The sequence below is a fragment of the Leiobunum rupestre genome, chromosome 11 (genome assembly GCF_980474605.1).
Source record: "Leiobunum rupestre chromosome 11, qqLeiRupe1.1.hap1, whole genome shotgun sequence".
NCBI classification, from domain to species: domain Eukaryota; kingdom Metazoa; phylum Arthropoda; class Arachnida; order Opiliones; family Sclerosomatidae; genus Leiobunum; species Leiobunum rupestre.
The window spans coordinates 18,038,729-18,056,094 of NC_143394.1; the positions used below are offsets into that span (position 1 = coordinate 18,038,729).

The 17,366-nt window shown below is 36.7% G+C and overlaps 1 protein-coding gene across 1 annotated transcript; it reads left to right on the forward strand.

The window, feature by feature from the left end:
* The first annotated feature begins 4,314 nt into the window (after positions 1-4,314).
* On the forward strand, positions 4,315-8,212 carry dmpd (F-box protein dampened). The gene is made up of 8 exons (XM_090163464.1): positions 4,315-4,542; positions 4,977-5,150; positions 5,228-5,393; positions 5,471-5,719; positions 5,778-5,897; positions 5,958-6,033; positions 6,290-6,473; positions 6,535-8,212. Exons 1-8 carry the CDS (start codon positions 4,415-4,417, stop codon positions 7,121-7,123), a joined length of 1,686 nt encoding a protein of 561 aa, XP_090019590.1. The 5' UTR covers positions 4,315-4,414; the 3' UTR covers positions 7,124-8,212.
* Positions 8,213-17,366: the final 9,154 nt, after the last annotated feature.

The window sequence follows — 17,366 nt, forward strand, 5'->3', positions numbered from 1 at the left end:
AAGAGCCAGCTCAGGTTGTTGGCCTGTGCCAAACGCCAAGCGCTGAGGAGGAATGGTAAACGTCCCAACGGGAAGCGATGTTCCAAAGTCTCGAGATGAGACAATCCTTCCCTCAAAAAGGAGGTGTAGTAAGCAGTGTGTCCGAATTTATAGCCCGGTGTACCTAGTAACATAGTCCATACCACCGGAGGTCTATCATCATAGTGCCTTACGCCAGCGTCCACCTAGCCCAGAAAGGTGACAAATCCAGCATGGGTAGTAGTACCCTACTACTGATGTTCGCACCTTTGACGCAAGCCACTCAACCAGCAGAAGGTGCAGCAATGGGTGGACCATTTCCCACTTCGCTCACAGCAGTGGGATTAAGAGTTTATGCTGTAGGAACTCCAGCCGACACCCCACCTACGTAGGTAAAGAGTCAAACCCTTTGGAGAGAGCTCCTAAAGGGGCACGACGAGCAGTCCTAGTAACCCGGCACAGCTGGCACCGGCTATCCCGGTGTGACTCCAATAGGCCGGGAAAACCGACCGCCGTGCCTTCATACGGAGGCCCACTGCCCCACAGCAGGCTTCCCAATCAGCAGAGGCAGCCAGTTTGCACGGACCCTCTCCGTTAGCCTGAGCCGAAACTCAGTTTCCAGCCCCTACCTGACCGAAGTCGGAGGTGGAGTAAGCAGGAGTGTCCGCCGCGTCGCACGGAGTGAGGTTGAGGAGGTCCAACAAATCGCGTCTGAAGCGCAATGGTGGAAGCGCTGCTTCCGCTTCCATGAGACTAATGGCCGTTGAGGGCGGGACCCCAAGGATGACTCTGAGAGCTGCATTTTGAACCTTGTCGAGCTAAGCAAAAACAGTGGAGGTGGCCGACGCATAGAGAGAGCTGGAATAATCCATCCTGGAGCGAATGAGATGGGTATAAAGCAGTCTAAGGACTGCTCCTGTCGGCCCCTCAGCCACTCGCCGAAACCGCCCTCATAAGATTGAGACGCTCCGGAGAAGTCGAGATCAGCCCGTCGATCTGGGCCGCCCATGAGAGACTGTCATCTATAGTAACCCCTAGATATATGTATGACGTCACCCTCTACAGGATATTGCATCCTAGCTGAAGTTGAAAAGCGTCCGGAATCTGTTTGATCTTGGATAGAACCATGTATTTGCATTTCAGCGGCTGGAAGTTTAGGCCCCATCTTACGCCATAGGACGAAACATTGTCCTGGGCGACCTGCATGGTCGTATATAGACGCTCAAAGTTCCGACCGCATATCCAGGCGACGATATCATCTGCGTGTTCACCTTGATCGACCGCCCTGGGACATAGCAAGGGATTCCCATCCAGCATGTTTCTGAAGAGGTGGGGACTTACCGAGCTGCCCTGAGGGACGCCCTGCTTAACCGTAAAAGGTGCCGATATCCCTCCGTTGACTCGCACTTGGGAGGTAAGATCTGTTAAAAAGCTTTCCACCCAGCTGAGAAGGTTTCCTTCGAGGCCGCAACGTTGGAGCTAATAGAAGAGCGCTTGGTGATGAACACCGCCAAAGGAGTCTTATAGATCCAGGACAAAATTGGTTGTTTCCTAGGGCACACTGTGCCGCCGTAGTCAATCGGAAAGCATTATCCGTCGCCCGCCGACCCTTCCGGAAACCCGATCGGTCTTGGGGGATAACATGATTTTTCTCCAGGAACCAAACCAGACGGCCCAGTACCAGATTCTCATAAAGATTTCCCAGGTTCAGGATGAGAGATAAATCTCTGTATAAATCAGCAGAAGTCTGGGACTTGCCCGGCTTTAAGATTGGATGGAGAATGGCTTGCTTCCCCCTCGACGGCATGATGCCCGCCTCTCACAGGCTGTACGGAACGCCAGAGTAGTATTTTTGATAATAAGGTTAGCAATGTGGTCCACGCCCAGAGCCGTATTGCGTAGCCCGGAGATGACCGCATATAGCTCCTCTGCCGAGAATGGGCCATTGGCGGGGGATGTATGTCAGCGCCAGCTGAGGATGCCAAACACTCCACAACCTTTTTCTGGTCAGTGAGTATTTCAGCCCCATTATGGAGCGTAAGGAGCTTCCTGGGTTGGATCCCTGATTTGAACCACCTAACCTAGCTCCAACCTTGAGGCAGGGGCGTGTGTGCATGTAGCCGGTGGCAATAGGCCCTCCAACTAGCACGCTTCGTGTCACTAATCAGTCATTTATAGACAGCCTTCTCCCTTATGTAAGCAACCTGGTCCAACAGGATGCCCGACTGCTGAGCTATTTCAACAGACTGCTGGGCCCTGCGGCGGGTCTGACGGACTTCTTTGGCCTTGTTAGAACAGCGTTCATCCCACCATGGAGGCTGACGAGGAGACGAGCGCCATCCACCCTTTTTGATAGGAATCGTAGCCAGGGCCGTCTGGCGGGGAAAAAAATTTCTGCAGAGTATCCGGATAACGGAGCGTCCCCCAGTGTGTCATTCAAAAGGATTCTAAAACGTTTCCAGTCCACCGCTGGATAGTGCCAATGCATACCACTTGCCGTAGGACTTGTATTTGTTCCTCGGTTAAAGACTGTCCACGGGAGGGAGTGAGCCAATGTGGAGCTTACGAAAGTCAGATCCTGGGCAGCCTCTGGGCCCCGAGTTGGGCGGCGGGTGGCGTCTCCAATGTTGAGGAGGACCAGACGGTCCTGAGCTTCTAGCCAACTCTGGATGAGGCGGCCATGCTGATCCGTATGACTACTACCCCAGAGTGTGTTGTGGGCGTTGAAAGCGCCTAGGATAATAGCTGGTGTGTCAACTCCTAGGAGAAGATCGTCGAAAAATTGTCTGGAGGCTACCACCCGAGTCATAGATGTTAAAAAGCGTAATCCAGCCAGTGGTAAAGCGGATCTTAAGAGCCAGCACTTCCATCCCGACACATCCTGTACCATCGGAAGAGACCTAGCAACCAGAATCGCAACGCTGCCCCTGGCGCCTTTCGCCGGGGGTGGGAGAGAAACGCGGTCCACGTGGATCACATCATTAAATCCAAAGTGGACGTTAAAATTTAACTTTATTTTTCTTTAATAGATGGCACCGCCATGGATTAAATAACCTTACAAAATTATTTAATCCATGGCACCGCGGTCTCCACTCAAGTCATTTTTTTTCGAAGAATAACATAGATTCATGGACATCTCTAGTAACAGGGGCCTTTTCATAATACAGATGGCAATGATAGAGCCGACAGTTGCTGTAAGTGTGACCGAGGCTTATGACTGTGATTCCTTAAATCAATTTTAGATTCCGTTATTAATCTTTGATTCCGTGATTCGCACGAGATTCCGTGATTCGTATGTAATTCATCGATTCGAGTAGGATTCCAAGATTCCGAAGATTCGAATATTCTAGAAATTCCTGATTAGATTCTTGAGATTCGGAATCACGGAATCAAGGTCCGTACGAGATTCCTCGAAGTGACGGACCCCTCGCCCCAGCCAGTTTTAAGGCCCTGGAAAGGCCAGCCATACAGCCTCTACTCTAGGGATAAGGGATTAGTTGGTTAAACATTATTTATGCTCATTTAATATTATGTGTCTTTTAGTTACGTCTTATATTCAGTAAGCCTACTTTATACTTTTGAAATTAAAAGTTTTGGTTTGATTATATTGTAGGTGAATTTAGACAACGGACAAACAAAGGCTTACTGTTGGGGATCGCAAAGGTCTTAAGAAATAATATAGCCCAGGGCCCCAAAGGGTCTTAAGACGGGCCTGTTCATAGAACCTAAGCCTTCCTAACTAGCCCTAAATACAGTAAACTATTTTTTTTAATAATAAACATAAGTTACAACAATTATTCAAAAGATAATCTATCATCTCGTAAAATAACAATGAACTGCTGTATTTACCTTTCGAAAAATATGAATCCGAAAACCACATTCTGGATAGTTGCAGCTTGGATTAATTAATCCCAGGTTGCAGCCTTCTCTCGCTTTGATAAAACCGTTAAAGAAAATGGAAAAAAACCACTAATGAATCAACAATACCTGTAAATGGTTATTTGCATCAGTACCTACGTTATTCACAAAGTAGACCTGATCAGTAGATAAAATAAGCTTCGTGCGCGCGGCGTAGATGGTGTTACCATAGACTAAGAAAGGTTTCTTAGTCTATGGTGTTACTGTCGTCTTAGCCAAGAATCTAATCGGTGGTCTGCCATACATTTGATTAAGCGTTCTAGTTTGTTATCCGATTTCTATGGTTTTTAGTGTTTTGGAAAACTAGGGAAATTTTAGTCGAAAAAGCAAAATTTCCAGGGTCGGAAAAGAAAATTACATTTTATCGACCGGCATCACAGTTTCTTGGTTCCGAACTTCCAAAGTTTAGTGACTGTTTATTCTTTAATATTTTAATTATTTTAAATTTATTGAAAATTTTGCAAAGTCATTTTTCAAAATGGGACTTACAAGGAAATGCAAAGCTTTGAGAAGAGAGTCTCAAAGCTCCGAAGATTCTCAATCATCTTATGGTTCAAAGAAAAAAAGGCCTAAACTTAGTGGAGACAATAGTAATTCCACTCCAAGGTTAGTAGAAAGAAGTAGTAAAATATTTAGATTGGGTCTACCATAATGATATGTAGGGTGGCGGAGCGGTTAGCGCTTTCTCCTCGCAGAAAGAGGAGCCGGGATCGATCCCAACTTGTGGCACTGGTTGAAAACTCAGAACTACTCCTTCTGCGTTGAGTATGCAAGTTCTCTCCCCACTGGTTTAAAGGGTTTTCCCCCGAGTTCTTTGGTTTCCCCTTCCATTAAAACTTGTAGAGGTTAACGGTAATAGTTAGTGTAGGGAGCTGTTGGCTTGTGTGGCATGTAGGGCTTGCTACCACCCTCCTAGTCATTGTAACGTGGCCACCTGTTTAAAGGCATAATAAGTCGCTAGATGACTTGGGCCTAAGGTGGTGCCTTGGGTATTAGCCTAGCTGATTATTATTATTATTAACCTTAATTCCCTATTATAGCAGTTTGAGCTTGAACGATTTCAGTGAAATTTCATTCGAAGAGGCTGCAACATCTGTGGAAGCGAAAAATATAATTTCACATAGATCAGAAGAACCCCAAGACAGTTTCAACATTACTGGACAAAAGCGAAAAAAACTTAAGTCTAGTGAAATTTATAGCGACTCATTTCAAAGGCTGGTCATTTTATTTACTGTGTATGGGAACCAACCAAAATTTTAATTGTACAAAATTTGCTCTTTTACTTTATTAGTTTGGAAGATATCATACATGCACCCTCAACTAGCAAATCACATTTAAAAGACCAAGTTCAAAATCCTGGAAGTTCAAATTCAATTCATGTAATGCAAATGCCAACTGAGGTCTTGGAAAGAATCTTTAAATTTTTACCTTTTGAAAATGTTGGAAAAATAAGATTGGTATGTGATAGAGGAGAAAATATCCATCATAATCCCAAATACGAGATCTAAAATGAATTGACTTTAAATGATCTCAGGTGTCTCGTTACTTTAACGAGCTTGGTTCTACTATTCTGAACTCAGAATTCCAAAGAGTCAGATCATCAATGCAACAACGTTTTCAAAAGATTAAAGCCCAAATGCCTAGAAGGGAATCGGCAAGAAGAAAACACAAATTGGCCCAAGAGAGTGACATTGTCGAAACAATGCACATGAGGCTTACATTGCTACATATGACATTTGGAAAACATATAGAAAGAAAGCACTGTTGTTTTTTTGCAGGAGAGGTATGATGTCCTTTGAGATAATTATGAAAAATCTGGATAAACCCTTACTATTATTTAGATACTTGATGAAGTCTACCGAATAATACAACACATTAAAAACACTCCTAACATAATTAGAGCTTACAAAGTTACTGATGAACTTTACGATTTGTCAAGCATGTGTATGGAATTTTTCAAGGTCAATAGAATCTCTATTTATGGTAGAATATTAAAAAAATTAAACATGGTCGTATTTTAGGAGCGTATTGAACCCACATTACCAGAAATAACATACATAACCACCGATTTCTATGATTACACGCCATCATTTTCTTGTATGTATTACATCAATCCTAAGCTCTTACTTTTTGTGCTTAAAACAAAGGGGGTAGTCACTCAAAAATCATATGGAAATTGCTAATTCATATAAAATCTCACAAAATTTGTGAGAAAGCAATGCAATCAAAAAAAAATTTAAAAACTTACTGGATTTTTGACTTAAGAATAAAAAAAATTATTATGCCTTTAAAAAATGTTTTTTGGTGACTACCCCTTGTTTTAAGGCCATCTGATGTCATATTCCCTTTATAGTAGCAACTTCAAAGTCATATTCCTTACTGGAAGACAGTGCCTGCAGAAGTTTTAATTTAAATAATACTGTAACATTAACTAAAGGATCTCCAATTCCAAGTCCACTTACTTGTGATACCACTCCTATAGTCATTCCTCCATCTGTTCAAAAGAAGTTGAGAAACCTCAGAGACAGTGTGAAGAGGTATGTGAAAATATCTCCCCACTTTCAAAATAAATAAGTAAACTACATTCTTTACTTTCAGAAATAATGGGGAGGTTGCTGGTCTTAAAAAAGAACTTAAAATCACACGACGTCGTATGACAAATCAACAAAAACAGATTCACGAGCTCAAAGCCCGATATGAAGACTATGACAAGAAATTTCAAAATACTTCCCAGAAAATGAATATACTTTTACAAGAACTAAGCCGCTGTAAAAACGAATTGAATTGGAGATCCAAGTCTCCAGCTATATCAAGCTGTATCTGTGGTAAATTAACACCAATCAATGAATTAGCCAAGGATGTTTCTAAACAAGAAAAAATATCTGAGAATGATGAGGTTTACTTTGATCCCGAACTTGAGTTTGCATTTCCCGACGAGTTCAAGCCTATTCCCGCAAACGAGTCATTAGAAAATGCCTTGTCAAATAACTCTTCTGATTCTATCCAACCACTAATTCTCGTCGTACCTGCTTGCCACAGCTATTCCACATCAATTACAAGTACAAAAATGTCAGACTACTCGGAGGAGAATGTGATAAATAATAACACTGGCACTAAAGTTGCCTCAACAAATAAACCGCTAACAAGAGCGGCTACAAAACGTATTTTAGATATGTCTCAAGATTAATTTTTTTGCACTTAAGTTTAGTTTTTGACACTTTAAACCATTTTCAATCTTAAGGTAAGTGTTACATAATTTTATTTCCAGTTTCAACACAAATTAAATTTTATGTATCCAGTAAATTAATGTGCAATTTGGGTTACTTTAAATATAAATCACTTATTGCTGTTACCTTTCTCTAATAAACAGTACTTTAATGTGTTTTTGACTCTTAATACTAATGTTAAAATGGTTCTGAGTCAAGCCTTTTGCAATGCATTGATGGACTGACGCAAAAGAAAGTGACTGAGAGGAATTAAAGTTAAAACATATATCAGTATCATAATCCACGTCAGACATCAAATTAAATGTTTAATTTCTCCAGGGCTAGTTTTTGTGGATTGTACTAAGCAATTTTTGAAGTGAGGTTCAAAATATACCTTGTTAAACTGTTTGCCGTCCTAATATGGGAATATTCTAATATACAAAAACACATCATTTCCAAAAAAGCTTTTATCCTAATTGATATGAAGAACATTGTCTTTTGTTTATATGGTAAAGTTTTGTAAACCATTTTATTTATTAAAAAATATTATGAAAATTGATTTTTTAATATGCTAAGCCTTTAAAGGTAGAAAGTAGATTACTAGTAGGACTACTTCTACCTTCCCCACGGTAAAATCGGGCGTCTCTCGAAATGGAAAATAAAAAGAGCTCAATTTTGTGATGCTACCTTTGAAGAAATATGGGTGATTTTTGACTTGCAATTTGAGTCTTTCGATGAATTTCTGTTAATGACTATGTTAATTAATTTAATTTAAGGAGTTTAGAAGTGGTTTAAAATGGGAAGAATGAAACATTGCGTGTACATGAAATGGAACTGCGATTCAAAATGTCAGCAGTTATATTTCAGGATTTTTGGGGAGGTAGGCCAAACATTTGGAGGCCCCAACACCACAATTTTTTCAAATCCGTCCACGTGAATTATTTTTTTAAGCAAGTGATGAAAATTTTGGGTAAAATGGATACGCGACGAAACAATTAGAATTAATTATGAATTTAAACATAACTAAAAACAGAGTGTGTGTTCTTCCTTTTTTGTGTGCCAATAACACTTAACAAATGAGTGCTTATTTACTTATTTCTACGACTGAATTCCAGTCTATCAATTTACATTCATTCCTTCGGTACTTTGCATGTACATCCCTTACATCAGAACTTACAACTTTACTAATAATGTAAGTAAAGTAAGTTTAAGAACCATTTATTTGTAAAGATAAAATTAAAGATACAATTTGGATATAGTAGCGCTCGCGAAAAATGAAAACTAAAAATAAACTACTGTGAAAGGAAAGTGACTCGTACCTTTGAAAGGAATAAAAACAGCAGTGTCATTAAGCGAATCACTCGCATTGAATATGGTAAAAATAATAAACAAATTACAGAATTTTCTGATATTAAATAATTTGGAGGCCCCTTAAGACGACTTTTGGAGGCCCCTATCAAAATTTCAAGTATGCCCAGGCCTACCCCGGCCTGTTGCTGGCGCCGCTACTGATATTTTTAGCTTTTCCTAGAAGGGAAAAAAACCCGAGCTAAATTGGCTAAAACAAGCAAGAAATGAATTTGAAATGGAAAACATAACCAAAGACATATTTGTGTTTGAAGCATTTCGCTGACCAAAACTGTTCTACTCAACAGTCTGATCTTGTTCATTCGCAAATACATAAAGTATATAAGAGAAATTACTTCAGCTTTTAAGTAAATAGTATTTGTTTTCTTTTGTAGATTATGGTAAAAATTTTGGATACGCCATCAACATTTACTGTAAACGAAGAACACGTTGAACCAATGCATCTTGAAACCCACGTCACAAACAGAAGATCTGAATATCTTTCTTGGCTTCTTCATTCGTAAGTTAAGAACCCACTCTCTTATATAATATAGTAATTGATGTTTTGTTTTAGAGCTCAATATCAATAACAAAAACCAAATCTTCTGTAAACGAAAAACAAAAGGTTAATCTAACTTGAAGCTAACTTTGAAAATATCAATATGGAATCTGTTTCGATTGTTAATACATTTAAAGATTTTTTCATCAGAGACATTTAGTTTAAAGTTTAAGAGGATTCAAACTGGTTTTCTGCGTTGAATAGCACCAAACTTCAAATGCACAAGATTAATATAGAAATTAATAACGTGTAAATAATTTTTATCATAAATGCTAATTTTCAATTCAAAGCCGCAGTTTTCAGACAGAGTTTTGAAAATCACCAACTGTTGATTCTGCTACAAATGATTCGTACCAAAACTGAACTTTGCAGTGTATTAACTAACCTCAATAAATTATGTCTGCAGCGCAGTTATTGAAGACTTAGTCAAGTTATTATGAAACTGATGATACAGGGAATTCTGACAATTTTAGAGAATTATATTCCAAAAGATCACTCCTTTGCTACTCTTTTCCTTAAAACACAATTAAAAGTTATCATACAAACAAATAATAATATTATATACCCAAGGCACCACCTTAGGCCTAAGTCATCAAGCGACTTTTAAAGCCATTAAAGCAAGTGTCGGCTCTAGGTGAAGTAGCTCTGTTTTTCAACAGATGTTGCTAGCATCGAAATCAAAACAAGATGCTGAAGCTACATATTGACCCAAAAGGCGGGACATAAAAGTATGCTTCGCGTTGATTGGCTCGTTTGTAAAATTTGTCAATAACTTCAATTTCGAAGAAGTAACGAAATACGAATTTATTCAATGTTATTACGATTTTGAGGGGAATCTATATCACGCAAAAGGGAAGATATATTTCAGCGATTTGGGATAGAAATAATTATCACACATACCTTTCCATTTATTAATTTCTTGGTCACCTAGGACTTATTGTTTAGCTTTTGAAACTGTTCTCTATCACAAGTTTTCCAAAATATTTTACAATTAGTTTATAAATTTGAGAAAAAAAAGCTTCAACTGAAGGGTGCAATAAACCATCCCTATCTTGGGCTTCAATCCAAGAACTAAATTCTATTAGAATTTCATCTTTTGTACAAAAGATTTTCAATAATTTTCTTCCACTCTTTTTTTCTTTACATGTACCTCAATATTGTACCGATCACATACAGTGTATTGTAATGCTGCTATTTCTACACCAATTGGAATATTTTTTCTTTGTGTGCAACCAATTTCTATTATCCTTCTTGTCAGATAATTTATTGTACAACGCCGTTTCATCATTTCCATATCTTGGAAACCCTGTATTTCAATAATAACAATGTTATTGACATAAATATATTTATTTAAATATGTCACTTACTGCAGTGTGCTTCAAAGAATTTAGAAAAAATTCAATTATCTTCCTATTTGTCAGTAAAGTATTTATTTTACTAGTTACTCTATCTCCCGCTGTCGCTGTTAAGATTGGTTTCAGCGTCCCTTTCAATTCAATAAGGTCTTGCACCATTCATTTCCTTTTACGCCAAGAATCATATCCAATTCTAAAAATTTTGTTATTTTAGACAACCATTAAGATTCCAGCAAAAGCTTCATCGTACTCATTGGCTTCATGATTCAATTTGAAGTAATGGTGAATAATAATGAATAGTATTAGATATCTATGATACTTACGATCAATCATATGACTTAGTATTAAATTTTGGCCTCTTGTCCTTTTTGGTATCTTTAAAATATTGGCCAAAGGTTTTGGAATGCTTTTAAAATATATTTAATTAGATCAACATAAAAAGTACTAACAAATCATAGCAGTCTATAGTCAGTTTAAACTTACTTTGATATACTTTTCAGTGGTTGAGATTTAAAAGTTTGACCATTATTGAAAAGTTTTTCAATTTCCTCATCACCTAAAAGGTTGTCTTCCCTTAGAGACATTTGCATCTAGAAATTTCATTAATTAGAAACCTTAGCACTGTAGCAGTCAAAGTCTAACTCATACCAGATGATTCAGAAGTGTTTTCTTTCCGTTTTGGATTTTTAATTCCCAACTCTTCATATGTACTCCAAAAATTCATTGTAATTGCTAGGAATTGCAAAGGTTAATTGACTTAAATTAAGTTGAAATATGCAATTATCACTAAAAAAGTTCCGTAAAAAATATACAACAAAAAAACCATTAAGTTTAACGGTGTACGCCACAACCAAAACAAAACATGTGCGCCAACTAAAGTTTGTCCCACTTTTGACGCTGGGTGCTGGGGAGATTTAAGAGACGCCTAAACCAAGTCAAAAGATTAATATACAAGTTCATTAACACAAGGTTCTTTTATATGATATAATGACATGTTACGAGTATATGAAATATGTTAATTTTGGTAACTCCAAAATATTAAATTTAATTTTTACCTGTACAAAGAGAAATTGCATAAAAGCTATGAATAATGCTTTGATATGGTTATTCCAAACCTATGAGGTATTTTAGTCTAAAACGAGTGCAATGAGGGAAATGTCATTTTCCCAAAATACCACTACTTCACTGATTTCAATACACAGAATAATAAACTTACACCCCCAGATTTTGAATTGTTGTAATAACTATCCTGAAGACCCACTAAATACTGCATTTAAAACTAGCTATTGTAAAAGACAGCAATGTTATTTTATTTAAAGTTAACTGTGTTTAAAAAAACTAGTATTTGTCATATTGATGAAATGGAAAGTATAGCCTCCATTTCTATGGGCTTTTTACCATAATTATAATATTTGGTTCTTTGAGTAACCTTAGTTATCACAAAAGCTTGGAAATTAGTAATTATCCCTCTAACTAGGTAGATTCTGAATATAATTACTTTATTTGAAAAAAAAAACATTGTTGGGGGAGGAGCATAATAGTAACTACGTATTGTAAGCTGAGAAATGGTTTTTCAAACTGTTTAAAACAAAGTCTTACCACATAAATTTATTCCATCCATTTCTCTTTTGTTGGGTGCTTGTGCATGGCATTATTATGAGACTACCAGTAATATAGGATGATTTGATATCTCAGGTACACCTGTATATCTACACTATTCCAATTACTCTTCTGTAACTTTCCAAAAACCAAGCATTCCCATGCCCTCTAATCTCATCACATACACTACTGAAAAGAACAGTTTAAGTGCAGAAATTAGGCCTAACAGATGGTGCTAGCGGCGCCGATGAAGATTGCACATTTAAATATTAGAAGTATTAAGTATAAGATTACTGAGGTTGAACATATTCTTGAAGAAAATGGTTTCGATATACTGGGACTTACTGAAACATGGCTCTCTCCAGAGATTCCTGATGCTGTATGCTATATTCCTGGCTATAATTTAGTGCAAGAGAACCGAAAGAATGAAAGTGGAGGTGGAGTATGTTTGTATTTTAAAAATGATCTTCCTATTTCAAGAATTAATATTCGGCCCTTAAATGATAATAATTCATCTGCTATGGAGATTTTATGGGTAGATGTCAGGTTCATAAACTCCAGTAGGCTAATCATTGGAGTTATCTATATTCCACCTCATAATTCAATACAAACTCTGACTATGAAGTTAAGACAAGATATCGATGAACTGTTAATAAAGACAAACACAGAAATAATTCTACTAGGTGATACTAAATGTAATTTGAATGCTACTCCAAAGGTAGCAAAGACAGAGCTACTACTCAGGACACTATACGATTTTAAGCAGTTAATTACTACGCCAATTCAAATTACTTTAACAACACAGACTTTAATACTTATGTAAATGTCCCTGGAAGGATTATTATTTTTTTTTTATTAATGAAAGGGGTGAAGGGCTAAAGACATGCCCATTCGCGCACTTCGACCAGTGGTCCATTGTGCAACCCCAAACCTTATGACTTAAAAAAGCCCGAATAATCGCACCTACAAAGCACATGAGGCGGTTTCCTCTTCAAAATGACACGCCATACAGATTGGATCATCACTGATTCGAATCAGGTAAAGATGTCTGGAAGGATAATAAACTTTGGCAACTGGCATCTCTGATCATGATAAAAGATAAAACCGTTTTCATGATATTTTCTAATATCAATAAATCCCGTTTAAGACATAATCAGGTCAGACTTGACGACACCGATCTAGCTGAAGTAGACCTCTACAAATATTTAGGTGTGTGGTATGATCCGCACCGAAAATTTAATAAGCACGTAGATAGCGTTGCGAGTAAAATAGAGTATGGAATATATCTAATTAATCAAAATATGAAACGCGCTTACAACTCTATTATTCGTTAATCTATCCGCATCTAACATTTTGTATATCAATATGGGGCAATACCTCCAAACTAAATATGAACCGTTTGTTAATACTCCAAAAATGTGCTGTTAGAATTATCGATAATAAGCCTTATCTAGCACACACTGCGCCAATTTTTTCGTCCCTAAGAATTTTAACAATATATCAAATTTACAATTAGTTTGGTCTAATATTGATATTTAAATGTCTGATATCTAAATTATATAATCCGTTTAATTTTAATACACCTTCTCAGCATAATTTATGAATGGTACAAATATTAAAGTTGGAATCTGTACGTACGTCTCTTAAACTTAATTCAATCTTTTATAAAACTAATATTCAGTTCAATGAACTTAATCCCCCCCTCTCCACACAAATATTGGTTTAGGTATTTTCAAAGCGTTAGCGATGAACTTCATTTTTTCCTAAACTTTTTATTTTTTAAATGCATATTACTGCTGTTTATTTTTAACTTATGTTTATACACATTTCTGTTTGTTATTGTTGTTTGATATCCTAAAAATGTACTGTTAACTTATCTTTAAAAGTCGCTTTTTGACTTGACCTCTTTCTAATAAATACATATATGTAATGATTTGGCTGAGGAAGGACCACGGTCCGAAAGCCCCCGTTTTTAATGACTTGGTAATAAAGTACCAAATTTTATTCGATGACGTACCCAGTCTTTTTAACTCTCATTATTAAATTTTAAAAACATGGATCATAATTTTAATATCTATAAATACATATATTATTTTTAAAAAATGACTTAATATATTTGTACGAGAGAAAACAAGCATTAAAGTCAAAAAAGTATTAAAAATTTGCAGAAATTATAAAGCGATGAATACGGATCATTTTGTGGGAGAAATTCAACAGAGCCTGAATGGGGCAATAGAGAATTTAATTGATGTAAATATTGCCGCTGAAAATTTAAAAAATATAATCTTAAAAGTCTTGGACAAACATGCGCCTATAAGGAAAAGATATGTTCCCACAAAACACTCTCCATGGATGACGTCTTACTTAAGTCATCAAATGCACTTTCGTTATAAATTTAAAACAAAAATCCGACTAGAAAACAAGTCGCAAGTGGAGCGCTATTTTATGGATAGCTACAAGAGGCAAAGAAATTATTTAACGCATCTCATCAAACTTGCCAAAACTATTTTAAGGGCAATTGTGGCAAAGGGCAAGGCAGTAAGCATATGTGGATAGTGCTGAAACCTTATATAATGATAAAGGACACCAGGAAAATTTCTACATTAAATCATCAAGGCGAAGTGATCACAGATTCTAGCCAAATCGTTAATTGTCTGAACAAATATTTTATAAACGTGGCAGATATGCTACTTGAATATTCGGATGTAGTTAGGAATAACGACGCTGACCCATTAAACATACCATCAAGAGACCTTGGAGAAAATGTATTGCAAATAAATAGAACAATGGACAATATGATAAATAAGTTCAACGAGGTTACAGAGGTGCAAGTCTTTGAAGTTATAAGGAAAATAAAACCGAATAAAGCAATGGGACCTGATGGTCTTTCCCCACAATTAATATGGAATTTAGCAGCGGTCACTTCAAAATATCTTCCAAAATCTGGGGACATAGAAGACCCAGCAAATCTAAGGCCAGTTTCAGTGCTGTCAATCTTGTCGACTTCTTGTGAAAGAGTAGCATACAAGGACGTTTATCATCACTTAGGAAATATTGGAGCTCTGTACGAAAATCTATCTGGCTTTTGCACTAGCTTTTTAACTAACACTGCAATATTTAATCTCCATGAGCAAATAATATATCACTTATCGAACGGTCTCTATATGTTATGGTCATTTTTATTGATCTGTCAAAAGCATTTGACACAGATAACATGATATTTTAATTGACTCTGAAGAAAAGTGGTATCAGTGGTAATGTTCTATGCTGGATTAAATCATATCTCACTAATAGATCTCAGATTGTCACCTATAATAGAAACGCCTCTGATCTGATAATAATCAAACACAGAGTTACACAAGGCAGTGTGATGGGTCCACTCTTTTTCAATGTATATACTGCTGACTTACATAAAAGTATACCGAATGGGTTTGCTAATGAGTATGCTGATGATGATGGAATCGTTTTAGCTTCGAAAAATTTAGTAGAATTAGTCTCCAAGGCTGAAGACGACTTTGTCCGCCTAAACCGTGGGTTGCTTGCTAAAAATCTCTTACTCAATAGATCCAAAACAAAGTTTATGGTGTTTTCACCAAATAGAGAAATGAAGAAAGAAGCCGTGAATATACAGTCGATTTGTAACAATACAATAAAAAGGACTTCCTTCTTTAAGTACTTGGGGATTAATATAGATGAAAACTTAAATTGGACTATCTTCTTAAGACAACAAAATCTAGACTATGGCTCCTAGCTTAGACCCTTACAGAACTATGTTAATTCTGATACTTTAAGAATATTGTATACCTCCCTTATTAAACCATTATTTGATTATGGTAATCTATTTTACTCACAAGCCAATAAAACCACCCTAGATAAAGTGAATTGTGTATGATTGTAAAATTAATTGCCAAGAAAACAAAATATTCTTCTATTACTGAGGCAAAAAAGATAGCAAGTATTGACAATTTAAAATTTAATTATATGTACAGCCTCTTTATATTTATGTTTAAAATTAATCAAGGGAAAGCACCCCCATATGTTATAAAGTGGTTTCCGCAACATGTTCATGGACCTTATGTTGAAATGTGCAAAGAATTTCGTGGGAAGTGTCAAATTTGTCGCTATACAACTCTGGAATCAACTGCCAGATAAATATAAATTGAATATGTCACTAAATGTATTTGAAAAGGAAATCTCTATATTTAAAAGAACTTGATCGCCTGAAGTATATTATGCGTCTAATTTCCTTGTAGTTAATGTAATTTAATGTAATTAATTTAAAGTCTAGGTCTCCCTTTTTTAATTATGACTAGGACCCTTTTGTGAATAAGAAATATTTCTTAAAAGGTGTTCCAATAAAAAAGCATTTTATTATTATTATTATTATTACAAAAATTATAACACTGCAACCAACGCTTCTCCACTGACCCAGATATCCCAAACCCCTCTAGCTTTACAACAATAAAGATAAAATCATCACTAATACAACGCCTGAAGTATACTTATAGAAGGGTGAAAATCCTGACCCAGACGATCCCTATAACCAGGCGAAGACTTACTCATAGCCATTAACAATCTTCTAATATAAAAAGGAAAATTAATTGTTGAATCCATCACAGGCTAATTCCAATTAGAAAAGAAATAGACCATTACTGACCATTTCGTGTGTAAAATTATATAACCCAACCAAGTATTTTTTCATCAATTCCTAATCCGATTATATGCTGGATATGAGGTACAAAAACCACCATTACTCTAATAAATCCATGGCTACTGTGGTAAATGGCCCACTTTGTGTCTAATTATATCCACCTAGTTTCAATTTAATCCTCAACCACAAAGGTGGGGTTAAGGTTTAATCTTATGTACTATGGCTTATTGAAGTTATTTTTGCTTCTGGCACAATCAAGCTTCTCTGAGAAATCTAGCATGACTTGTCTTGTCAAGAAATACCATTACCAACATACACACTAGTAGTACTAGCTTCCTCTTCAATTTATTTCAGGTAAAGAGAACTGAACCTTCACTTTAAGGATCTGATAAGCTAAATTAACAACAGCACTCAGCCACAATTTTCTTAAGGAACAATGAAAATTTTAAGAACCCCCAATTTTTTAACTTGGTTTCAACTAGCTTTTTTTCCCTGAAGGTATTTTTTGAGCCCTTCCCTGTTTAAAAATATATACGATGGCACTGTGTATATAGATTTCCACATGGAAGAACGCTACTAAGTGGCATCTGCGGGATATCCTAAAACACTCCCCTTGTCCTTACTTTACTTTTGCTCGTATGATTTTGGAGTTAAGTAAAAAATTTGAACTACTAATGGAAAATTAATAATTTATACATTTAGTACACGACATC

Coding starts and splice junctions, on each gene's coding strand:
- dmpd (XM_090163464.1), top strand. CDS start 4,415: ATGGGACTTACAAGGAAATGCAAAGCTTTGAGAAGAGAGTCTCAAAGC. Junction 5,898..5,957: donor TGTGTATGGAATTTTTCAAG/GTCAATAGAATC, acceptor GTCGTATTTTAG/GAGCGTATTGAACCCACATT. Junction 6,034..6,289: donor TTACACGCCATCATTTTCTT/GTATGTATTACA, acceptor TTCCCTTTATAG/TAGCAACTTCAAAGTCATAT.